The following is a 25,248-nucleotide window of genomic DNA, read 5'->3' as shown; positions in this document are numbered from 1 at the left end:
ATAAGAATGCAAATTACACCAACGACCGAGTTCAAACGGCTGGAAGTCGTGTGGGGCGCTGTTGCGCAATCTGTAGGTGGAAGGCTGTCTCAATCGCCCGGAGGGGTGATTCATTGCAGGGCTGCGCCACTATCTCTATGCAAGCAGTCAAGGATACATGACTGATAACGGCTTGCAAAAGTTCAGTAAACTATATTTGTGCAAAGTAAAAAACAATAGGCAATAAAGTGTATATAATCATTACGTGCCGTGTTACCACATTGTATGTTAATTTACTTAAATAGCATCGTGCAAATATGTTCTCCTACAAACGAACTCTATTCTCATTGCCATGAACTTAAACGTAATCTTGTCAAGTTTAACAAAAGCTATAAATCGCGACGTTATAAACTAAAAATAACCTTTGGGATGTATTGTCAAGCAGAGGAGTGTAACCTACATTCATCTGGGGGGGATGGGGGAGGAGTGCACGTTTTACCGCTCACCACCAACGCCTTCGTGCTGTTCCACGTTTCAGACACCATGGGACCAGCCCGACAACGCATCCACCAGAAAGACACAGAGCTTAACGTGTGCGTAACCACTATACGCGCCCAGCGAAGCGTGGACCTAAAAGGTTTGGATCGATCGTTAAGCGTTTGGTAAGTGACCTGTTGACCAAGACACTACCGTCCTCAGAAGGTGCAAGGGAATTCACAGTTTTATTTACCAGTTAAACTCAACTGTGCTCTTAGCTCTTGTTCATAGGCGAGCTGGTCACACGTAATGATAGCTGATGATCGCAGTAGCTGATATCACCACACGTGAGAATTTATAACAGCAGTCTAATCATCTGAACCAAGGAACCCGGATAAAAACCCAAGCTCCGACCACCACAGCGAGAGCACACGCCGACTCCAAAAGTATAACAGAGGCACCGCCAGAGTCCAGCATTGAACCCATGACCTCCTGTGTACCGATCAAGGGAGATAACATCTTCTCAGCGGCAAATAGCAGCGAAACATTGCCTTAGCATTAAAATTATGGATTCACATCTCCAATAGAATATTTTGGGGAAACTATCTGAACGTGGTGCTCTGGATGGATGACTGCTTCTTCTCTGTCTTGTTTTATTTATCCACACAGTCTCAATGTAACTCTACATCTCTGTAAATAAACCACATTATACATATCAATCTAGCGTCCACGCAACGATCCCCTCCCCCTAGCCCACACACCCCCTCTTTCCCCCCCCCTTGCCCCGTCCCCATTTCTTACCTAGAAACCTCTTACCATGGCATCTCTCACTTCAGTAGAAAAAAACTTCTTGCTGTTGGGTTTCCCACCTGATGATGATTGCTTGTGTTGCAATAGAAACATCGTGATTTATTTTATACCTACGTGACTTTACCGAAAGAACCAAAGAGTATTATAAATATCAATAAATATATGTTGGCATATATATCTGACCATCAGTGAACATGAAATAAAACTCGTGTTCATAGCCCTGCACAAGTATCTGAGCCTTGGGACGCTAGTTCGACTCCCACTCATGGCCACCAACAATAGTGTTGATTATCTAAACCGGTTATGGGCTTCCCCTAGGTCGACTCAGCCTCAAATGATAAAATGGTGCGTTAATGCAGTTTGAATTGGTGCTGGCCACCCACCTTGTGTGCTTTGCCTGCCGTTATTAGGTGCTCACTAACAGCTCCATAAGTTTATTAAAGCGATATGGGGAATCGTTTTCTGTGTTTGGTAGATAAACCTTTCTAAAAACAAGATTTCCCATGTGGGTCGCTCGACCTATAAATTAATCAGGCGTAAAAATGTGATTTGATCAACTTCTATGGTTAACGGGACAGTCTATGTGTGGGTGATGTTTACATCCACGATAGCATGGTTGGCTAAGTGCAGTGCAAAATAAATTGAACATACAAACAACAACAGGACGTTTCCTTCATCTGACCACTGCTACATAGAAGTGACTTCTCTGTCCGTGGCCAGGAGCAGCTTCAAAGCCCATACATTTACTTTAGCCGATGATATCACAAGTGATGTCCACCGTTGTTGTACAGCAGCCCTTTTGACTGCATTACATTGTAATGAGAGGCTGCCCTGCTGCAATTAACACATCACCACACTTGCGATCTAGAGGTCGATCCTTAGGCCTGGCATTTGGAGCGACGCTGCAAGCTTCTTAAATCTCACTGCCTCTGTCCACCCAGCTGCGTAAATGGATACAGCACAGTTGGTCGATCGGCAGGTCGCATGCGGTGGTGGGGTAAAGCGTGGGTAACTCCCACCTCTTCCAAGACATCTGGCCAGAATGGAAGAGTAGGCCAAATACATCACTTGAGACGGGCTCTCTCTAGAGCTCCGTGTAGCAAGAGGCCCTTCTGCCGGTGGTGGCAACAAGGGAAGCATCTTGCAGGGCTGCACCTTTACTGACCGCACCGTCATTGATAAACCACGACGTGCATGGGTCCACGTATGACATGCGAGTAGGGGGTCCACGTGCAGCGTGCGAGGATGCGAGGAGGGGATTCACGTGCAGCGTGCGAGCAGGGGGTCCACGTGCAGCGTGCGAGGATGCGAGGAGGGGATTCACGTGCAGCGTGCGAGCAGGGGGTCCACGAGCAGCGTGCGAGGAGGGGGTCCACGAGCAGCGTGCATGGAGGGGGGGCACTTGCGGCTTGTGAGGAGGGGGTCCAGGTGCGCCGTGAGTAGAAGGGGTCCATGTGCTGTGTGCGGGGATGTGACCCACGTGCGGCGTGTGAGGAGGGGGTCCAGGGATCTGTTAGACAATCTCTCTGAGACGGCGCTGCTGCGCGTCATCGTCGTCTCCATCGTTGACGAATGCTTTGTTGTCTCGACCAACAGCACCCCTCTTTGACTGCTGGCCCGACGACGACGACTCCACGTAGGAGAGCACGTGCAGGAGCGTGAACAACCTGAACGGGGGCAGAGGGGGGGCACGGAGAGGAAGGGGGAGGGGCACGGGGCGCCACGGTGGCAAAATGTCAGGAGGTAACGGGACAGACCTAGGAGCCAATGGTTGATTGACTGAGATGACTGACAATGCACCAGCTGTGACCCCTACTGTGCCAAATTGTTGTGTTTAGCTGCCCGGTGCTCTGCTTATGGATGCGAGCATCGCTCCTCTGCCCTCCATTATTGCTGGTGGGCGACTGCCTCCAACTGCCAAGTAGCATCTCCTCAGGGGTGGCCGATCTTGACACTGCTGGTACCAGTTATTGGCAAGTCCACTCATCTCTATATATCCTCTTGTACCATATCATTCCTTTTTTTCCCTAGCTGCTTTGTCATGCAGTGGCTGGGCATGGGGGCTACATGACCCAGCCAACACAGCCACGCTTGTGAGAGGAGCTCACCAATGGGAATGTGTCTAGATCTTTTAAGAATCTGTGAGCTCCTGACACAATCCAGTCTGGTTAAACCCAGGATGCATTGTAGGCAGGGTGACCTGAATGTTTCTAACCGGTGCAGATGTTACTTTAGTCACCTCAACATCCTTCTCGAAATAATAAAGAAGGGAAGATATCAATGTGGTCAAAGAAAATCCGGAGCTTCGCATGGAATGACAAACCAAGTAGTTTCCACCCAGTGTTACACAGCCGATGAAAAGAATGCTGCCCGACTGTTTCAGAGTGAGACCTCGGGTGCGAAACCGGAGCTGGTCATAAGCACACTGCCCACATTCACATAAAGGCAAAGACAAGGATCTCCTGGATAACCTTAAGATACTGTTTGGGGCAAGTGCTGTCAGCGAGTGGCACCTATGAAGGCCGGTACGGCACAAGGGGGGAGGTCCAGGACCATTTCAGATAATCGTTACTGTTGTTGGTCACTGAGTCGGCATGCACACACACCCCCTATGGCCACGCATGGGTCGACCCCCTCCCCTCCTCCTCACCTGTGATACAGCATGGCCAGGAACTGGACAATGAGCATGCTGGAGAAGGTGATGAGGAACATGAAGGCGAGGGGCGGCACGTCGATGACCGTCCCCTCGTTCTTCGTGCTCGGGATCTGGATGTAGAGGTCGGCTCCCACGAACTGCAGTGCCAGGGTCGCCACCAGCCACAGTGCATTGATCATGAAGTAGACGAAAGTGCCCTGCACGTTGGGACAGACAGACCAGGCCTGATTTACATTGCATTGGCCGAGTGGCGGGGGGGATGACCCCGGGCTGTTTATGGATCCCCTCTTTGTGCGTTCATTTTCCTCCCCCACTGTCCACTCTCGACGCAAAATGGTCACTTCTGTTGTTATTGTTTTATTGTTCATGTATTTTACAGGATTAGCGGATTATTGGAACAATTAACAATTTATTCGTAGGAATAATAAGGCATAGGTAATTCAATGTCTTTTAAATCTTCTTCTACCACATGCCAAGTACGGTAAGTACTCGCTTAACGCCTGCTGTTTGCACAACGCGTTGTCGCTGGAACGCAATTTTTCTGTTATCGAAGCATCTCTGGTACTCGCGATGACGCGTTGCCAGTACCTTGTTTCTTATCTCGAAGAGTTCCTGCTTCACGCGTTTCCTGTGATCGTCATCTTCCTCCAGAGGCTTGAGGTAGTCACTGATCATGCTCTTCCAAAACTCGTCTTCCTCCTATACATTTCCATCGACGGGACAGAAGGTTCACTTTGTGCGATTGTCCAAATAACAACTTACTCCGATGAATAATATTAATATTGTAATAGTAATAGGTTTTACCCTTTTAACTGGCACAAAAACTGACAACTTTATTTAAGGCATCATGTTTGCAATAACCACAACACATGCAATCAAAATGCAAACAAAAGAGACAACTCTGATAATAATATGCACTGTCCTTGAATTTGATTGGTCCACACCCGAGACGGCTTTTCTTAGAGCCTAGTCTCCACTGGTGTTAAATGCTCACCCCGAGCCCTCAATACTCTGATAGTCCGCTGTTTTTGAGTTGTACGCCTTTTGGCGTCTTCTGGTCCAACACCAGTGGAGACTAGGCTCTAAAAAAAGCCGTCTCGGGTGTGGACCAATCAAATTCAAGGACAGTGCATATTATTATCAGAGTTGTCTCTTTTGTTTGCATTTTGACTGCTTGTATTGTGGTTATTGCAAACATGATGCCTTGAATAAAGGTGTCAGTTTTTGTGCCAGTTAAAAGGGTAAAACCTTTTACTATATCTTGTTACTGGCAAAGGAGGTCTCATAATGTAAATGCTCACCCCGAGCCCTCAATACTCTGATAGTGCGCTGTTTTTGAGTTGTACGCCTTTTGGCGTCTTCTGGTCCAACACCAGTGGAGACTAGGCTCTAAGAAAAGCCGTCTCGGGAGTGGACCAATCAAATTCAAGGACAGTGCATATTATTATCTGAGTTGTCTCTTTTGTTTGCATTTTGACTGCTTGTGTTGTGGTTATTGCAAACATGATGCCTTGAATAAAGGTTTCAGTTTTTGTGAAAGTTAAAAGGGTAAAACCTATTACTATATCTTGTTACTGGCAAAGGAGGTCTCATAATGAAATTATTAATATTCTTGGTTCTTTTGGTAAAATCACGTAGAAGGGAAACAATAAAATAATAAAAATATAAAACAATAAAATTCTTACGACATTTCGACTGCAACACAAGCAATCATCATCAGCTGTGAAAACCACATCAAGAAAATTTGAAACAAGTGGCGGTTTTATTAATGTTAGCACCACGTAGAGCAATTTTACAGTTTGTTCAGATGGACGAGTCCATCTATGTTCAGAAAAGATGAGGGGGGAGACGAACATAATGGATGCGGTCTGAAAGCCACCGTAAGCGTGAACAATCAATTAAGACCCGAAATGGTTTATCAAATCCTTCCAATGATTGCTAAGCCAGAATCCATCTTCTCGGTTGAAATTGTCTCTGTGTTTGTATATGTGGATAGCCTCATGAACGAATCTCTCATGGTAGCCAGATGGCTTGCAAAGAACCTCTGTCTTGGAGAAGTCAATGTCATGTGAGCCTACTGAATTATAACAGTGATCTGCCATGGCCGAGGTATTGGTCCTACCGTGTTTTAGGTCTGCTTTGTGTTCACGAATGTCGTTTGGTTTCTCTAATGTAACTACTACCACAGATAATTTTGTTGTTTTATATTTTTATTATTTTATTGTTTCCCTTCTACGTGACTTTACCGAAAGAACCAAGAATATGAATCCCTGCAGTCACGAAGGCTTTAAATCAAAATTAATATTAATGGCAATTTGTAATGCCCAATCACTGCACAGTTATTTGCTCGCTTTCGACGAGAGACATAGGGAGGGATTCAGAGACACGAGGAGGAATCACATATAGATGGGAAGGCAGCAGCAATGCACACCATGAGACGGTGCTACCAACAATTGCCCAAGCTCTGCAGTCCTTTGCATATAAATGTGTTCTCGGCCAATTAATGATTTTTCACATGTGGCAGAAAACCGGAGCAACCGGAGAAAATGCAGGCGTGTGAGAGGGCAACATTATATCCTATACAGACGGAACAGGTGGATTTTACATTTGCTGTACCACCCGCTCCTGGCAAGCCATGGTGCGGCTCCTTTCTGACGCCCACTGGAACTGAAATTCACGGCATCTTCTCAGTGTGTGATCCACCAACCACGTGTAGCACCAGCGTAGCCACCACCACCTCCAAGAATCATGACATCACTTCCTGTCCACTGTCCAGAATTGTTATACAAATTGCACTGTCCTTGCACGAGATAAAAACTGCGAGTGGAACTCTCCCAGAACAATGCAGTGAAGCCCTACACGATAACTAGTGCTAAGGTACCTTTTTTCAAAGTTTAAAGCCACACATTAGAGGAACGCGCCACTTGTTTGATTGTCACAGAAAACGACACTCAGTCAACTGACGGAAATATTTGGACATCTGGCCAATGCGTTGAACAATTAAGCGAGACAGGCAGCCGGGGGAGGGGAATGATGACTTCTAAATTAATTGAGTTGCTTAGTACAAGAACCCCAACATTAATGTAAAATCTTAAACGTAAACATCTCGATATTATTTTGATAGATTTACTTATTTCAGTAGGAAGAGCCCAATTAGCTGCCAGGCAGTTTCCCGATATATTTTCTTCATTAAAGTTGGTTGTTATCTTCTGGGCACTTATACACGAACTAGGACAAAGATCAAAGATCCCCCGTGTAGTCTTAACAGACTGCTGGGGCACGTGCTGTTAGCGACCACCTCTGTAGGCCAGCACGGCACACGAGGAGGTGGGTGGCCAGCACCACGTCCGGCAACCTTTGTCTCTTCAATTTGGGATATTTATACACTACACCAGGTACTCATTTGAGGCTGAGTCGACCTAGGAGAGACATAGGACCGGTTCAGATAATCGTCACTGGTGTTGGTGACTGAGCGGGAATCGAACTCAGGTCGCTCGTTTATAAGCGCAGTGTGTTAACCACTGCGCCACCACTCCCCACAACGTATATGTAGCACATGTACAAAGACCGACACAGACATAAAAACACACAGACATAAGGACACACAGACACAAGGACGTACCTGATCTAGGCTGCACCTCTGCGTGATGGCGTAACCCTGAGGCAGGACGTTCTCAAACATGACCTGCATCTTCTGGTGGCGCTGCCACACGAGGTCATGGCGCCCTGCAAGGGACAAAGGAGGATAGCGATGTGCGGTGCACTCCGACAGAGGCTCGGGAAAAAAGTTTACCGTGACTCAGCGAAGAGAGCTGCGCAGACGGTAGTGATTATTCTCATCGTTAGGCTGGTTTAGCCTGCAACAAAGTCTGGCTGAGTCGCAAGGCTCTGTGTTCATGAGGGTCTTACCAAGTTACCGTAGTAGAGGGGTGATGTTGCTGCTGAGTGCGGTCCAAATTAAGTGCTTTGCAGTTATCTTTTTCAGAAGCGTAAAATTTTGGCCAATACCAATGACACATCGGAGGAAACTGGAGAAAAAGATGCCCATGCAGAACAGGGGGAGAGAATTCATCAATCTCCCACGCTTCTACTGCAGCAGCAGCAACATGCCCTCATTACAGAGTGCTTGCCAGAAATGAATCACAATAGCTTGCTAATCTCGTCCAGGAGCATTAACCATCACCCACACTTCGTTCATCCATTCATCGAACAAAGATGGTCACCGCATCGCGTGATTTCAGATGCGCGGTCTTGTTTAACTGACAAGCAATGACTTCGCCTTTAATTTTCGATTTAAAGCTTTCGTGACTGCATGGATTCGTATTCTTGGTTCTTTCGGTAAAGTCACGTAGAATGGAAATAAAATAATACAAATAAAACATAATAAAATAAAATTCTCACGACGTTTCGGCCACAACACAAGTAGCCTTCTTCAGGTGAAGGAACAGAACTGTCGGGACGACAGCACTTCAATGAACGCTGCTTAGATTCGCAGCGTCTTTTAAGCTAGGTGGGAGAAGTAAAGCGCCTTGACTAAGGTGTTTACATATCAAACAATATAATTTAGCATTGAAATAGCGGTGTTAAAGTGTTGGATCAGCAGGGTGATAAAGTCAGAAATTAGCTTGTAACTGGGAGATTAGCATGATGTTAATGTGAGGGATTAGCATGTGACTGGTCACGGAAATAGCTATGTTAAAGTCGAAGTTTATATATCAACAGAGGCATTTAGTATATGGACGCTAAAGGACTGCAACTACCCAACTATCATACAATAAACCGATGTGAAAAACTAAGTATAAACTACATCAATGTTATCAATAAACTCTATATACTCTCCAATCAGCTGAGCTACTAACAATAAGTCTTATACATTACAATTCCATATGGCGAAAAAATGTGTGGCGGTTTTTTCTTTTCAACGTTAGCACCACGGAAAGCGACGAGCTTTGTTCAGACGGACGAGTCCATCTATGCTTGGAACGGAGGAGGGGAGAGAAACATCCACGATGCGCTGCTCTGTCCTGTGTTGCGTTACAACTATTTTATAAACTAGACTACTATATATTGCAATGTTATACCTTCCACATATACAAACACAGAGACAATTTCAACCGAGAAGATGGATTCTGGCTTAGTAACCATTGGAAAGACGTTATAAACCATTTCAGTTCTTAATTGATTCTATTTTACGGTGACTTTCAGACTGCAGTCCATTCCCTGTCATTGCCTCTAAATACCGTTCACACAACGGTCAAAGGTATAGCATGTTGTATAATAAATAGTATAACATTGTAATGTTTAACATAATTCATAAGGCAATATATGGTATCGTAATTATATAGTGAATATACAGCAGTGTGGTATACAGTAGGGTTGGTAGAATAATACATAGTGTAATATTACAAGTATATTTTACAGTCTAAAGTATAGGGTAGTGTATAGTAACGCATTGTATAATTTAATGGTGGGTTTGTCTATGGCAGTGTATATTATGGTGTATAGTCGTGTAATGTAGAAAAAAGTTTAGTTGGAGACATATCAATATAATGCATAATGTTAGAGCTTACATTGGGCGTATACGATATTATACAGTGTAGTTTAGATTGGAAGGTATAACATTGCAATGTATTGTAGTCTAGTTTATAACATAGTTGTAACGCAACATAGGACAGAGCAGCACATCGTGGCTGTTTCTCCCCCTCCTTCGTTCCGAGCATAGATGGACTCGTCCTTCTAACAAAGCTCGTCGCTTTCCGTGGTGCTAACGTTGAAAAGAAAAAAACCGCCACTCATTTTTTCGCCATATGGCATTGTAATGTATAACGACTGATTGTTAATAGCTCAGCTGTTTGGAGAGTAAATAGAGTTTATTGATAACACTGATGTAGTTTAAATTTTAGTTTTTTATTAGTTTACTATATGGTATTCATTATATAGTGTAGTGTATACCCAGTTACTTTATGTTAATAGCTCAACTTATTGAAGAATATATTGATTACATTTATTGTATTGATGTAGTTTATACTTAGTTTTTCACATCGGTTTATTGTATGATAGTTGGGTAGTTGCAGTCCTTTAGCGTCCATATACTAAATGGCTCTGTTGATTTGTAAACTTTGATTTTAACATAGCTATTTCCGTGACCAGTCACATGCTAATCCCTCACATTAACATCATGCTAATCTCCCAGTTACATGCTAATTTCTGACTTTAACACCCTGCTGATCCAACACTTTAACACCGCTATTTCAATGCTCAATTATCCTGTTTGATATGTAAACCCCTTTGTCAAGGCACTTTATTTCTCCCACCTAGCTTAAAAGACGCTGCGAATCTTAGCAGCGTTCATTGAAGCGCTGTAGTCCCGAGAGTTATGTTCCTTCACCTGAAGAAGGCTACTTGTGTTGTGGCCGAAACGTCGTGAGAATTTTATTTTATTTTTATCATTTTATTTCCATTCTATGTGACTTTAACGAAAGAACTAAGAAGGCTTTGCCTTTGTTTGATGAAAATATTACCTTTGGTATGGAGGGCGAGGTCTGTGTCTGATTGCTCTGGAGGTCGACTTTTGCTCTCTACTTCTTCTGGATGCTCTGTCTGAGTGATCGTGATGTCTTCTAGTCTCGTCTCTGCTCCTTCTGAATGCTCCATCTGAGTGTTTGCGATGTCCTCTTCTCTCGACTCGATCTCTGCTCCTTCAGGATGCTCCGTCCCAGTGCTCGTGATGCCCTGTCGTTTCTTCTCGCTCTCTACTCCTACTGGATGATCTGTCTGAGTGCTCGCGATGTCCTCTGGTCTCGTCTCTGCTCCTTCTGGATGCTCCATCTGAGTGTTTGCGATGTTCTCTCCTCTCGACTCGATCTCTGCTCCTTCATGATGCTCCGTCTTAGTGCTCGCGATGCCCTGTCGTCTCTCCTCACTCTCTACTCCTTCTGGATGATCTGTCTGAGTGCGCACGATGTCCTCTGGTCTCGTCTCTGCTCCTTCTGGATGCTCCATTTGAGTGTTCGCGATGTCCTCTCCTCTCGCCTCGATCTCTGCTCCTTCTGGATGCTCCATCTGAGTGCTCGTAGTGTCCTGTTGTCTGGCCTCAATTGGACGCAGCTTCATCTCTCTGTCGAGTTCCACCGCGCACGACTCCACTCGGCTGGGAGGGACGATGATAAACTATTAAACTAAACCATTATTTTTATTTTACCATGTAAGGCCCACTGAGCTATAAAGCTTTTTTGTAGAATCGACCTGAATGTCACAAATTATAACTCAATGAGCGGCTTATCACGTGGAAATTACAGCAGCCAAATACTCTTATCACATGATGATTCTAAATGAGGAGGGAAAAAATCAGGGGACCCGGAGTAAAATCCACACCAACATGGGGAGAGAAAGGAATAGACGCAGACTCCATATAGGCAACAGGCATCGTCAGGTTTGGGATCGAAGCCACTACCTCCTGCATACCAGGGGAGGTAGTTAACATCTAGCCACCACGTCGCCTAAGATACAAGCACAACTAGAATCACAGTTGATAAGTTGAGACAAGACTCAGTATTGACTTGAGTAAAATGTTACGTTGTAAATCCTCCTCCACCCGACACAGCCAATCAATAATCAGAATTTGTATTTCTACTGCAGGAGGAGTCCGATGAGCTATGAACGTCTTTTCACAGATGTCCAGTAGGTGTAGGGGATTAGAAAGTTAGAAAATAAAAGATAGCAGTGCTAAGTATAGGAAAGATGAGAAAATAAATAAGTATATGAGTGCAACTTGCATGAGTACATCACTTACTGCCAATTTTTCAATACTAAATGCATAATTTGGGGCAAGGCAGCAAAACAACAATCCCAAACCACACCAAGATAACACAGTCCTTCAATAATATTGGACATAAACATTGAACTATCGATACACGAGAGGTAAGGATCAAAGTTAAAAGCATGGCTACAGGCTCTCAGTGAGGTGGTGGCACCTTGAGCTGTCATCCTCCTGACTCAGCGCCGAGTATTTCTTCGGATGGACGCTGATCCTCCACTGGAAGCAGTCCCACTCGAGTGGCAGTATACAGCATTTCGTTCCATTCAAACGATGCTTGCGTTCCTTCTTCTGCTGGGACAGGAGGATGGGCATTGTGCTGAAGGCAGGGTCCTTCAATTATATCAAACCAGTGGGAAGCGCACACAAGCTGGAAGGCAGTTTCAGCTGCTCAGTGGACTGGCGCCAATAACTGTCCAAGCTCTGCGGTCCTCCATGTATGAAGATTTTATTGGCCAACAGGAAACCAAAGCACCATGGAATAGACCCACAAATGCGAGGGGGAAACATTGCGTTCTATTCAGATGGAACAGATAGAGTCCATAATTGTCATACTGCATTCTCCTGGAAAGTCAGTGAATGACTCCTCCTCGATACCCACCGTGTTGGATTAATGGACACGAGTGGCACAGCCACCACCACCGTTCTTGTCAAGAAACATAAACGATAATTTTGCAAACTCCGGTCATCCTCTCATCAGTGGATTTTGGCTAACCATTGAACAAAGACAGTGACCACATTGCGTGCTTTTGGGTGCGCTTGTGCGTCCATCTGGAACCCTCTTCCTTCCAATATGAGAAAGCAATTGGAGCTATGCACTTTTAAATCATTACATTGAAAACTAATTTCTTAAAAACTGCTCTTTGTGTTTAGAAACTTTCCTTCCTTCGCACCTCCAATTAGCACAGTTGGCTACACATGGTGTGAAAGAAGTTCAACATACATACATCTGGACCAGTCCTTGGCCTTCCCTAGATTGGCTCAGCCTCAAAAATAGCCAAATGTGGTGTAGTAAACATGACAACAATGGAGACAAAGGCGGCCGGGCATGGTGCTGGCCACCTACCCCCTTATGTGCCATTCCGGACTTCACAGGTGCTACTCGCTAACAGCACTTGCCCCAACGGTCGGTTAAAAGCTACATGGGGGATCGCTGCCTTCGTCTTGGCGGGGGTTGGGGGCATATGTTACACTTTTTTTGCAATGTACGTAGCCAATCATGCTAATTGGAGGTGCGGGACGGAGCAACAGAGGAGAATGGAGCGACACTCCAAATAACGTTCGACCCAAAAACAACAACGACAATAACGATAACACACAAAGTAACTCACCTTCTTGGGGGAGGGCTCAGAAGGCGCCTTGGTTTCACGCGTGCCCCATGATACGTTGTACATGTTGACCAATGAGTAGATGAGCAGCAGCAGGTATCCCGTGGGAATGCAGATGAGGTACAAGAATCCGTGCACGATGCAGAAGAACTCGCGCGGGTGCAGCACCGCGGCGATGAGATGGATGCCCGCGAGAGTGATGAAGAAGATGCCGCTGGGTGTGAGGATACCGTTCTTGACAATGTCGCCGACCATAGCGAGCAGCGTGCCCGTCATGAGGAACATGTAGATCACGGTGAGCACCATGGCCACCTTAAAAAATTACCAGGTATAAAGCTCTTTTCAGAAGCCACCTGGCCACAAATGATAGATCAACGTAGTGGCTCATCACGTGGTAATGTATATCAGCAACCAGATTAAATGTGGAGGGAAGATAGAGAGAACACGTGGACTCCAAATACATAACAGGCGTTAAGGTCGGGATAGGGATCGAACCCACGACCTCCTGTATACTATGCGAGGGAGTTAACATCTCACCATCGCAGGAGGAGACCTTAGCCATCGGCGTCACCATCGTCCTTTTTGTCCAACCACCACCACTTCTTGGGAGTTACTTTGCATTTATTCCGCACTTTTCCACAAAGTACTCAATACCCTGCACTTTGCAAACAACAACAAAATAATGATAGCTCATTGTTCTTCTGGGTTCTTTCGGTAAAGTCACGTAGAATGGAGATGAAATAATAAAAATAATAATAACAGAATAAAATTATCACAACGTTTCGGCCACAACACAAGTAGCCTTCCTCAGGTGAAGAAACAGGACTGTCTGGAAGACAGCGCTTGAGTGAACCCTGCCAAGCATGGCAGCGTCTTTTAAGCTGTGTGGAAGGAACAGAACACCTTGACAAAGCAGTTTACATATAAATTAGCATGTAACTGGGGGATTAGCATGATGTTAGTATGAGGGATTAACACCACGGAGAGCGACGAGCTTTGTTCAGACGGACGAGTCCATCTGTGTTCGGAACGGAGGAGGGGGAGGAAGAGGAGGAAACAGCCACGGTGCGCTGCTCTATCATGTGTTGCGTTATAACTATGCTATAAACTAGCAGTTCACATGGTGATGGGGTCGCACTAACTCACCGTGGAGAAATCTGCGTGAAAGTCCTGAGCGACTCATTAACAATCACATAATTCAAGCTGCTGCTTGTGAAAATAACGAACAGCATGTGGGGGCTTATGCTAGCTGTCGTCTATCGACCGTCGACTTCACAGCTGTCAGAATTATTTTCCTAGCTTTCTGGTCTGCGAGACTGTGAGACATTTGGCTCTCGCTATATCATCTGTGGTGACCAGAACTGTCCCGGACCGACTGGTTTTTATGGTAAAATCAACAGTGATCTCGCCGAAACGTTCGACAGTCAGTTAAACCCAGCACGTCAGCGGTGCAACATGCCGCTCAGGAAGTATACTGGATCACACCTTCACATACGTCGTAACTTTAAACGACGTTCTTATGTCACTGTTGTATCGAAGATAAGAACGTCAGATCAGTCTTGTGACGTGCAAAATGGCATTACAAATTATTTGCCCACCCATCACAACGATATCATACAGGAACTGAAAACGACTAACCCACGATGCTTTCAGTCAGAAGATCCGGTCATCATTGGCGAGTCTGAATAATGCATCGACGGTCTATTCATTTGCAGCTCAAGTAGAACATGACATCATCGCTATCTTTGATGAACGTGTGTCCATCCAAACAAGCACACAGAGAACGGGAAAGCACGAAGTGACTTACTGTCACTGGAGGCGATACTGTGAAGAAGACGCGGAGGAGGCTGGGGTGTCTTTGAAAGAAAACTAGTTTTCAGATTGTCCGACTTGCTTACAGAGCCGCCTACAGATTTGAAAACTAGCTCATTATTGAGTCTCGCAGACTGTTCTATGGTCTGTGCATCACTGAGTCAGTTTCCGACCCCGTGCTCTGTGGCGCATTGTGAAGGGTCTGTTGCACTCCAACCACATCAACCAGTCAGCCGGTTCTGTGCACAGTACTTGCAACGTTCTTCGCCAATAAAGTGATGATTAAGACGGCAGTTTCTAACTTGCAAGCAACGCATTCTCCTGGTCTGTCATGTGAGTTTGATCAACCTGATAACCAACGCAAAACTTGAGACCCTGGCACCATCGTTAGTAGCAGAGGTGTCAATGTTTATTGCCCAGCTGCCAAATAAGACATCGCCGCTCGACTCCGTCCAGATATAAATTCTCAAATAATGCTTGGACGTACTTGCGCCGCTGATTGTCCACTTGGCAAATATTTCATTCAGTGAGGGCTGTTTTCCAGACCATTGCAAAATGGCGCAGGTAACACTGCTTCTGAAAAAGTTGGCTTGAGCCATAGTGACCATCCAGACTATCACCCGATCTCAAACCTGAGTACAATTTCAGAGGTTATTGAGCGCCTGTGTCTGAAGCGGTTAATTCCCTACGTCACTGGGATGGGCAAATTCAACCCATTCTAGTCGGTGTACCGACAATTCCACAGTCCTGAGATGACTCTACTAGATGTCACTGTTGACCTCTAAAAGATCATGGATGACCGGTGCATTGCAGCATTGGTTGGCCTCGATTTCTCAGCCACCTTCGACACCATTGACCATGAGATACTCATTGAGCAGATAAGGTCAAGGTTCGGTGTATCGGGTATGGCACTGAAGTAGATTGAGTCATACCTGAATGGTGGATTACAGTTTGTCAAGCCATGCCTAGTCGGCATACCACAGGGTCCGCCTTCGGGCCCTATTAATTTTCAATATAAGTCTCTCCGATCGCCGATATCATCTCAATATGAAGTTCTATATATATGCTGATGACTCACAATTGTACACCGCAATGAAGTGCAAGTTAAATGTGGAGAGCATCGGCAACCTCGAAGATTGCAAGCGAGCGGTGCACGTGTGGTTTGCATGAAACGAAATTGTGCGAGGATCAGGTGTGGCAGTCGCAGACTCAAGGATTCAGATTGTGATTAAAATAGCCTCGGCGTAACTCGACCAGAATATGTCAGTTGATCACCCCATGCAAAATGTAGTCAATTTCTGTGATTTTCATATCAGGGCTCACGACACATTCGACCACTATTGAGCAGTGACATAACCACCGCGGTGATGTGTAGCATAGTATCGATAAGGCACAATTATTGCAACACAACGCTTTATGGGACGTTGGCACGTGTTGTAACGGGCATTGCAAGACCTGACCATGTTCATCCAGTGCTCGCCGAGCTGCTTTAGCTTCCAGTTGCCGACCAAATACATTGTTATAAGGTCGTACTCGTAACACAAAAAGAGCGTGCCACAAATGAACTACAATACCTTGAAAACCACGTCAAGGAGCATAAACAATCACGCGATCTCCAGCTATCCTCGCAGTGGCTTTTGGCTAGCCATCGAACAAAGACCGTTACCGCATCACAAGCTTTCAGATGCGCTTCTGCGGCCATCTGGAACGATATTCCTTCCGATGTTAGGAAGCCACTGTAGTTTGCACTTTTAAATCATGTAGATTGAAAACTAATTTCTTTAAGACTGCTTTTTGTGTTTAGTTTTTTGTACGTCCCCTGCACCTCTGATGAGCAAGGTTGGCTACGTACGGTGCCAAAGAAGTTCAACATATATACGTGCATTGTGTTTCATTTGTGGCAAGCACGCTGTGTGTAATGAGTGCCACGTGCTTCTGCAGAAGAAGCGTGGGTGCCCACCTTGATCTGCGTGTCCGGCTTCGTTTTGAAGCAGACGGCGATGTATAGAGCAGGCGGAACGATGGAGATGAGAAGTGCCCAGTTTTGGTCCATTTTGAAAACGAAGGTGAAGCAACCTGAGCACCGGCACGCGACAAAAACCACACGAGCTGAATACCATCATTAATACATTCCTGCGGAGGGAGCTGGTAGGAACGTTGGGTTGCTCGGTCAATGGCCAGGGTCAACGGTGGCGTAGTGTATTCCGCAAATATGCCTGACTGTGAGGGCAGACACAAGCTGGTGTGAGTAGGTTAAATGTTGAGTTTTATAAGGGCACCACGGAGTGACCAGCCCCTCCCCACCCCTCCCACCCCCCACCCAGCCCCACCCTCCCCACCCCCCACCCAGCCCCACCCTCCCCACCCAGCCACACCCTCCCCACCCAGCCCCTCCCAGCCCCTCCCCACCCAGCCCCTCCCCACCCTCCCCTCCCCACCCAGCCCCTCCCAACCCTCCCCTCTCCACCCAGCCCCACCCCTCCCATTTTATTCGGGTGTCCGGATACAAGTGAACAGACATCCACAGACATACACAATTAATCCCCTGCCTCCTGTGAATTAATCCCGGTTGGGCTTCCAGTCCACTACGTTTCCTATCAGTAATGCCCACTAGGAGCGCATTTGTTATATATACGGGTGTCTGGATACACGTGGACAGACATCCACAGACATACACAATTAATCCCCTGCCTCCTGTGATAATCCCGGTTGGGCTTCCAGTCCACTACGTTTCCTACCAGTAATGCCCACTAGGAGCGCATTTAATATATATATCCGGGTGTCCGGATACACGTGGACAGACATCCACAGACGTACACAATTAATCCCCTGCCTCCTGTGAATAATCCCGGTTGGGCTTCCAGTCCATACAAGGACACCACGGGGTGACCAGCCCCTCTCCACCCAGCCCCACCCAACCCAGCCCGAACCCTCCCCACACAGCCCCTCCCCACCCTCCCCTCCCCACCCAGCCCCTCCCCTCCCTACCCTCCCCTCTCCACCCAGCCCCACCCCTCCCACGTGGACAGACATCCACAGACATACACAATTAATCCCCTGCCTCCTGTGAATTAATCCCGGTTGGGCTTCCAGTCCACTACGTTTCCTACCAGTATCATCTCATCACCACAACCACCACCATCATCACCACCATGATTGACAACGACAATCGTTCAATCAGCTGTAAAGAAAAGAGTGCACTCAGATGAACAGAATCGTGCAGCCTGTGTGTATAGAATTTTTGGCTGAAAGAAACATGCAGCAGTTTGAATACCCTGGTACACAAGCAATACGACTCGAAATATTTTTAAAACGCAAGCAGTGCGCATACGTTATGATGAGAGGATTAACACGACCACTCACTTTGAAGTTGTGTGCGTTACACACCCAACGATGGCCAATTGTTATCGTAAAATATTTGCAATCAAAAATCTCGTGAAAGGAACAACTCTGAGTGACGACTTGAAGCCATGCACGACTGTGAGCAGAAGTGTTCCAAGTTAACTTTTTTTTAAAACGAAACTATTTTTAATATACCAGATAAGGCCCACTGAGCTATGTAGCTCTTCTTCATAAGCAACTTGGCCACAAATTATAGCTGAACGAAGTGGCTTATTACGTAGAAATTTATAGCAGCCAAATACTCAACGCGTGATGTTGATTCTAAATGTGGAGAGAAAAACCGGAGAACCCGGATAAAAATCAACACAACCACGAGGAGAGACATGCGAACTCCAAATATACAGGCGTCAGGGTCGGGTTCGAACCCATGACCTCCTGTATACCAGGCGAGGGAGTTAACGCCTCTCCACCATGGCGACGTCTCTTTTGATGTAGTCCCTGCATCAAAAGAATGAACCCGGGTAAATAAAAAAAAAACCTAAGACATATGGAAACCCGAATTCACCTGCAATCATGAGACAGACGGTGGCCGGACCCATGATGGAGGTGGCCGTGTAGATGATCTGATAAAGAATATAGAGCCGAGAGATGGACGGGTTCTTCTTGGCCATGCGGACGCCATTTTCCAGGATGCTGAAGGTGTTCGCCATCGTGGATGGGCCCCAACGCCTCCGCTGGTTGAAGAACTCCTTGAATTCCTGCGGGGCGTTGGTGTAGGCGTCCGATCCGGCACAGTACTCGACGCGCCAGCCCTGCTGCAGCATCAGCGTGCACAGCCAGCGGTCCTCACCTGCACCAACGAATGGAAGAGGGGACGTCCGCGAGGCAGAGGGTAACCGGCTCATAATACCCACAGCCGGCACCAGCTCCTGGCCGAGCGGCATATCTCTGTAGCTGCACCGGCAGTAGCTGTCTGCAATTATCTCTCTCTGCATCTCCCACTGCTGCATACGCAGGAGCCACAGCAACTACATCCAACCAGCATCATCCACCTTCAAGAACCCGACTCTCATCTCAATGCTCTCACCTTGATTTGAAGCTTTCGTAACTGCAGGAATCCATACACTTTGGTTCTTTCGGTAAAGTCACGTAGGTATAAATAAAATAAAATAAAACAAATCACGACGTTTCGATCGTGATGCTCTCACCTGTCTATGGTCTCAACCGTCCAGGCTCTCAACTAGTTCATAGTGGTATATGAGGGACTTTGACCTTTCGTCTCTGAGTTCTCGATGGAATATTATGTCCAGTTTGCGTAGTGTGCATGTTGCATTAATCATGAATTGCTGCTGTAAGTGCGTCTCTTCCCCAGCTTGCTCACTCCACTGCTGGCAAAGGAGCTCGGAAACATTCCTTCACTCGTGGCATTTTTGGCCTCCTCTCTACAAGCTCGCCAGACGTCTTCGAAAGAGATCTGAATACCCACACCTTAGAGTCGCCACACGCGACCTCCCGATCAACTGCGTCGTGAACCCATTCATACAGAGGGCGTGGTGGGGAGGGGAGCTGTGCATAAAAGTCAGACTCAGAAGGCAGAGAGCAACGTTGTAATGATTCATGATTCGCTCATTGTGAGTCCGATCATCGTGCAGGTATTATAATATCAGAGTCATTCAAGTTGTCAATTGGAAGAATGTCAATAGATTGTTTTTTTTATAAGTGAAATGTAAATAAATAAAATATTATTTATTAATATTTACGTAAACATTTTTTTATATTTTGCTTACCTTTCAATATTCGGATTTTGCTAATTAAACCAAAATCGACGTAGTTTCCCCATGACCTAACAACCTTACCCGATTGGCTCTGTCGGGTGTTGGACGCTTATAGTTAAAACAAATTTACACTAAACCTACACGACAATCTAATCCAGCATGAATGAATTGTGAATCATGAATATTGGTCGTGAAAGTCTACGTATTAAATTGATGTTGCGGGGTCTTTGCCCAAGTATTACCACGATACAGTGAGGGAAAAAAGTACTTGATCCCCTGCTGATTTTGTATGTTTGCCCACTGACAAAGAAATGATCAGTCTATAATTTTAATGGTAGGTTTATTTGAACAGTGAGAGACAGAATAACAACAAAAAAATCCAGAAAAACGCATGTCAAAAATGTTATGAATTGATTTGCATTTTAATGAGGGAAATAAGTATTTGACCCCTCTGCAAAACATGACTTCGTACTTGGTGGCAAAACCCTTGTTGGCAATCACAGAGATTCTAAGCACGTGATGTTGCATCTAAATGAGGGAAAAACTACAGGACCCTTAGAAAGTCTACGCAACCATGGGGAGAGAGACGCAAATTCCAATATATGCGCGTCAGGGTCGGGATGGAACTTACGACCTCCTGTATACCAGGCTTGGGAGTTAACATCTCGCCAGCGTGACATGTATACATGTTGAACTTCTTTCGCACCACACGTAGCCAACCGTGCTAATAGGAGGTGCGAGATCCAAACACACGTCGACGCTTACCTTGGTCGTACTGGATGTACTGCAGGGCCTCGGTGGCCACTGTGGTGTAGGTCTTGAGGACGTTGTCGTCCATGATGGCCTTGGCTCGGAAGAGGCTGAAGCAGCCAGGGCTGCAGAGAACGCAGCCCATCACGTGCTCGGCCGTCTTCTGTAGCCAGTGGCCTACCGCGTACTCGAACTTCTGGTACCAGACGAGCGGCCCTGTCGGTGTATAAACAATTGTGGTTAATTGGCTGAACGCAACTCAAAGTGAAAACCCAATGGAGCAGTCCTACGATTCAGGTGTGGCTTTCTTGGATACATTTATGTTGTACGTATGTTGTTTATATATGTTGTATGTGGGTTATATGTTGTATTGTGTATTGTATTCATGCTGTATGTACGTTGTATGTATATGTGCTGAAAAAGGACTGTGGGTTTTGCATTGGAACCACAACCAAAGGACGTTTTTTTGTAAGTATGGAGAACGAGGTTAAAACTTTGAATTCCGAGATTGGGAGGAAAATGTAATTGCGGACTACGGGGGATTAAGGGCGAGTCAAGAGGAGGGGTGGGGAAGTACAGGAGGAGGGAGAGGGAATAGGCAGGTGGGCAATGGAGGGGAAGATCGGAAACATTTGGGGGTGGAGAGGAAGGGAGGGGTTGGATGAAGAGTGGACGGCTAGAGGGTAGGGAAGGGAATGCTGGGGAGACGAAAGGAGGGGGTTATGAGAGAGGGCAGGAGTTGAGGAAGAGAAGCAAGCCGGGAAGAGCGATCCAGGAGGCCACGGTGGGAAAGCGGGAGGGCAGGGAGCAGAGGGATGGGTGGGGTCAAGTAAAAAAATACATGCTCTTTGAATTATTCTCCTGTTTTAATTGCGTATTTGTTATTTATTAAAAAAATGTGCATTCATAAATAGATGTGATTTTTGTTATAAGAATGAGTCAAGGAGTGGCTAAATCTGTGCTCTCCGGTTCCTGGGTGAAAAGTGGGGTTTGTGTCCTAGCCGGTCCTGCCTAGCTTGACCACTTAATAAACGAAGGACATTTGAATTGTGCCGTTAAAGCATCGAGATTAGATATTAGTGCGTGCCATGTAGTTTGATTTCGTCGTAACTATTGTTGGATATGAGCTTTTTCCAAAATTGATATTAACAATAATATCTGCCGATATATATTTTTTAATAATAAAGAAAAATAATGCATAAAACACACAAACCCAAAAACACGCAAACACAGATGGAAATCGTAAAAAGGACATAAATGTATAGAATAATAAACTCCAAGAGAGGGCAGAGGTTATTTGCGAAATCTCCAGACTGCCACGGAAGGACAGTGAAAAAGGGGTATCTGTTTTCTCTCACTCAAGGGTTGGAGAGAGAAAGAGATCCCGGCCGTCTTTGTCTCTCCCCGCAGCACGAGAAAAGAATTTAACACCCTAGTGAGGAATGGCTTGTTGTTACAAAGAGGGTCGTCCCCTCCGCCCCCCAGGATCGTATAACGCAGATGGCTTGTGGAATGCCACACACACGCACGTACACACACACACACAGGCCACGCCCCCCCTCCCCCCCCTTTCACTGCGCAGAGCGAATATTTTTTTTTATATAACGGTCCAACCATTTTTTCAAAAGTTCAGTCAAGACAGATCAACAGTTCAAGAAGTTCGACAAGACACGAGCAGTCGCAGCGAACGGCTGGCTCCAATGAGTGCGAGCCTCGCTGAGTAGCGAGGATCGCTGAGTCGCGATGTATCAACGAAAGTGATTTCAGAGCCGAAGGGACGAAGTATCACTCAACTTTATTCCTACATCAAGTGCCAGCTTCTAGCTGCAGCGTGGCCAGCGCTGCCAAGCAAGAGCGTGCAGCTCAGTCATCCAGCAGTGAAGAAGCCGGCTGCCAACGAATCAACTGAGAGTGCTCGGGCATCTCAACAGAGAGAGCGCGTGCGACTTGGCTTATCCAGCAGCGGAAAGAGCCTGACCAGCAAGAGTGTCAGCGCCACTGCGCGCCACTGTTCGGGCCACCAGCGCCACCACTGCACGCCACTTCAGAGCGCGCCACCAGCGCCAGCCAGCGCTACAGCGCGCCACTGTTCGCGCCACCAGCGCCACTGTTCGCGCCACCGCGCGCCACCAGCGCTGAGAGCGTTCGAGCAGCACCAGGAGAGAGCAGCGGGCCTGCACTCAACACCCATCGGCGCGACGATGGCGAGCGTCGTGCCGACTCTTCCAGCCAGCTGTGGACAGAAACTGTGTACCGTGTTCATATGCCCCCTCCCCCACACGCTCACCCTCACACCCCCACTGCTCCGCAGGGAACAAACACATTTTTGACACAAGAGATGCCAACCTCGGCGTCTGCTTTACGCAAAGAATTGAACCAGTGATAAAGAAGACACACGATACGCATATCGGGATAATCAAGAAGGGTTGCCACTCCAAGGCGGTGCATTAAAAATCAATTGATAATGAAAAACACTGCTGCCATTGAGTTACCTGGATAAGGTCATTTAGAAGCAAAAGAGTCGTACCTTTTTCTTTTCAATGGCATAATCTTGCCAACGAATCCATTAACGCACATTTGTGCCTTTAGGAATAATACGTGTTTAATTGTTTTTCGTATGAATATCGTGGCATAATTTTAAGGACTCTATTCATATTTCTCATATGTTCGTGTTACATTGCATAACAATTAATTGCCGATACCCAAAGTGAAACAACGTGATAAGAATTGACTTGAAGGTCTATGAAGGGATGTGGTACTGTCTGGCAATTTTCAAATATGAATTTGCATATTATAAGGTTAAGGTTTTTGTTAGGATAGCATATGCATGTTCTTAGCATCTCTCTCTCTCTCACCAACTGCTCGTGCTACGCGGGGGGGAATGAATGAAAGTGAAACGCAATCGTGATGGTTACTGTGTTAATGCTGTGTTGAAATTCCGAGATTGAGCATTCTCATATTATCCAAAATTAAAGTTTAGCTAGAGAATAAAATTGATTAAAGCAGAAGGGTTATGTGTGATTCTTTCTGAAATTCCGCATAAGAATTGTTCTGCGATTGAGATCTGAACCTGGTGGACCTATCATAAGCACACTAACACACATAATCAATGAATGTTAAAGCGAGAAAAATTGTATCCTTATTGCTAATAGAGAGTTAAACAACGAAGCCAAATTGACTCTCTCATTCACGCTCACAACACGTGCATAACTAAATGCGATGAATTGTCTCATCCCAATTGATAACCAACCTTCGTCACCGAGGCTGGGCCCGATTATCATAACGACCTGCAGTATCATAACCACACCCACTCGCATAATTTAATACGATTATATCTCGAATTAGCATAATTAATACGCATAATTACACAAATTCACGTAATTTTGAATAAATTATGCTAATTTAAAATTTCATTTGATTTTCATTATTTTCATCAAATTTTCATAACCCACATATACAACACTGTTTGGTGTTAGTCATACTCTTTGGTTCTATTGGGTAAAGTCACGTAGGTGAAAAAAATAACAAAAATCACGACGTTTCGACCACAACACAAGTGGCTTTCATCAGGTGAAGGGACCAACCTGTCCGGAGGACAGCGTTGGAGTGAAAAAAGTCAAGCGCAGGTCGCCTCATTTAAGCTGTGAGTGGGTAAACAGAAAAGACGCCTTGACAAAGGAATTAGCATACAATGTAAAGCTGTGCAAGCTCGCAAATAGAATCAAAGATACATTAGCACCACCGTGAGAGTTTGGGATGCCACTAATTGAATGAATATACTGTACCATTAAAAATTCCTTTAACGTTTGGTTAAATTTAGAACATCTTTCCAATGATTGCTTAATTTGAAGCCATCTTCTCGGTTGAAATTGTGTCTGTGTTTGTAGATCTGGATTGCCTCGTGAACAAATCTCTGATAAAAACCCGTGGGTTTGCAAAGAGCCTTGGTATCGGAGAAAGTTATATCGTGATCACCCACAGCGTTGTAACAATGATCAGCTACGGCAGAATAATTCGTTTTGCCGTGTTTAAAATCTGATTTGTGCTCGCGAATTCGGTCAGAGACATGTCGCTTTGTCTCCCCAATATAGCAATCACCGCAGGTACAACTCAATTTGTAAACCCCGGGGTACTGTAAGTCAGGAATGACATCCTTCACGGATGGGATCAGATCACGAATTTTGTGTACTGTATTGAACCGGACCTGGATCTTGTGTTTGTTTAGAATTTTGGAAATCTTTTTAGTAACGCCTGCTATATATGGTAGTGTGATGGTTTTGACTGGAGTATCAAGTGGTTGTTTCTGTATGGAGGGAGAAACAGCTTGGTGGATGGTACGGTCAGAGTATCCTTTCCTTTTGAGGGCCAGGTGTACATGTTTTAATTCACTGGTCAGGTGGTGTTGGTCTGAAAAGCAATGAGCCCTATGGTATAAAGTTTTGATGAGATAATTCTTTTGGGCTGGGTGGTGGTGGTGGGAATCAGGTTTCAAGTAGGAATCTG

The 25,248-nt window shown here is 45.8% G+C and overlaps 1 protein-coding gene across 2 annotated transcripts in view; it reads right to left on the bottom strand.

Annotated features, from left to right (window-relative positions):
• Positions 1 to 1,245: 1,245 nt before the first annotated feature.
• Positions 1,246 to 25,248, bottom strand: part of LOC116957729 (uncharacterized) — a 39,244-nt gene continuing 15,241 nt past the window's right edge. The window contains exons 7-16 of one of the 2 annotated variants that reach the window (XM_076058203.1): positions 20,761 to 20,961; positions 18,786 to 19,070; positions 16,839 to 16,954; positions 13,070 to 13,378; positions 11,896 to 12,032; positions 10,444 to 11,072; positions 7,545 to 7,648; positions 4,511 to 4,621; positions 3,917 to 4,119; positions 1,246 to 2,933 (exon numbers count right to left, since the gene is read on the bottom strand). In XM_076058203.1, the coding sequence (XP_075914318.1) occupies positions 2,780 to 2,933; positions 3,917 to 4,119; positions 4,511 to 4,621; positions 7,545 to 7,648; positions 10,444 to 11,072; positions 11,896 to 12,032; positions 13,070 to 13,378; positions 16,839 to 16,954; positions 18,786 to 19,070; positions 20,761 to 20,961 (2,249 nt within the window). In that variant the 3' untranslated portion in view covers positions 1,246 to 2,779. The remainder of the gene's footprint in view (positions 2,934 to 3,916; positions 4,120 to 4,510; positions 4,622 to 7,544; positions 7,649 to 10,443; positions 11,073 to 11,895; positions 12,033 to 13,069; positions 13,379 to 16,838; positions 16,955 to 18,785; positions 19,071 to 20,760; positions 20,962 to 25,248) is intronic. The other variant, XM_076058204.1, reaches the window with a different exon arrangement.

Source organism: Petromyzon marinus, assembly GCF_048934315.1.
Source record: "Petromyzon marinus isolate PM22_M1 ecotype Great Lakes invasive population chromosome 68 unlocalized genomic scaffold, UKy_Petmar_22M1.pri1.0 chr68_unloc.1, whole genome shotgun sequence".
Lineage (NCBI taxonomy): Eukaryota > Metazoa > Chordata > Hyperoartia > Petromyzontiformes > Petromyzontidae > Petromyzon > Petromyzon marinus.
This window is presented reverse-complemented; position numbering and strand designations above follow the sequence as displayed.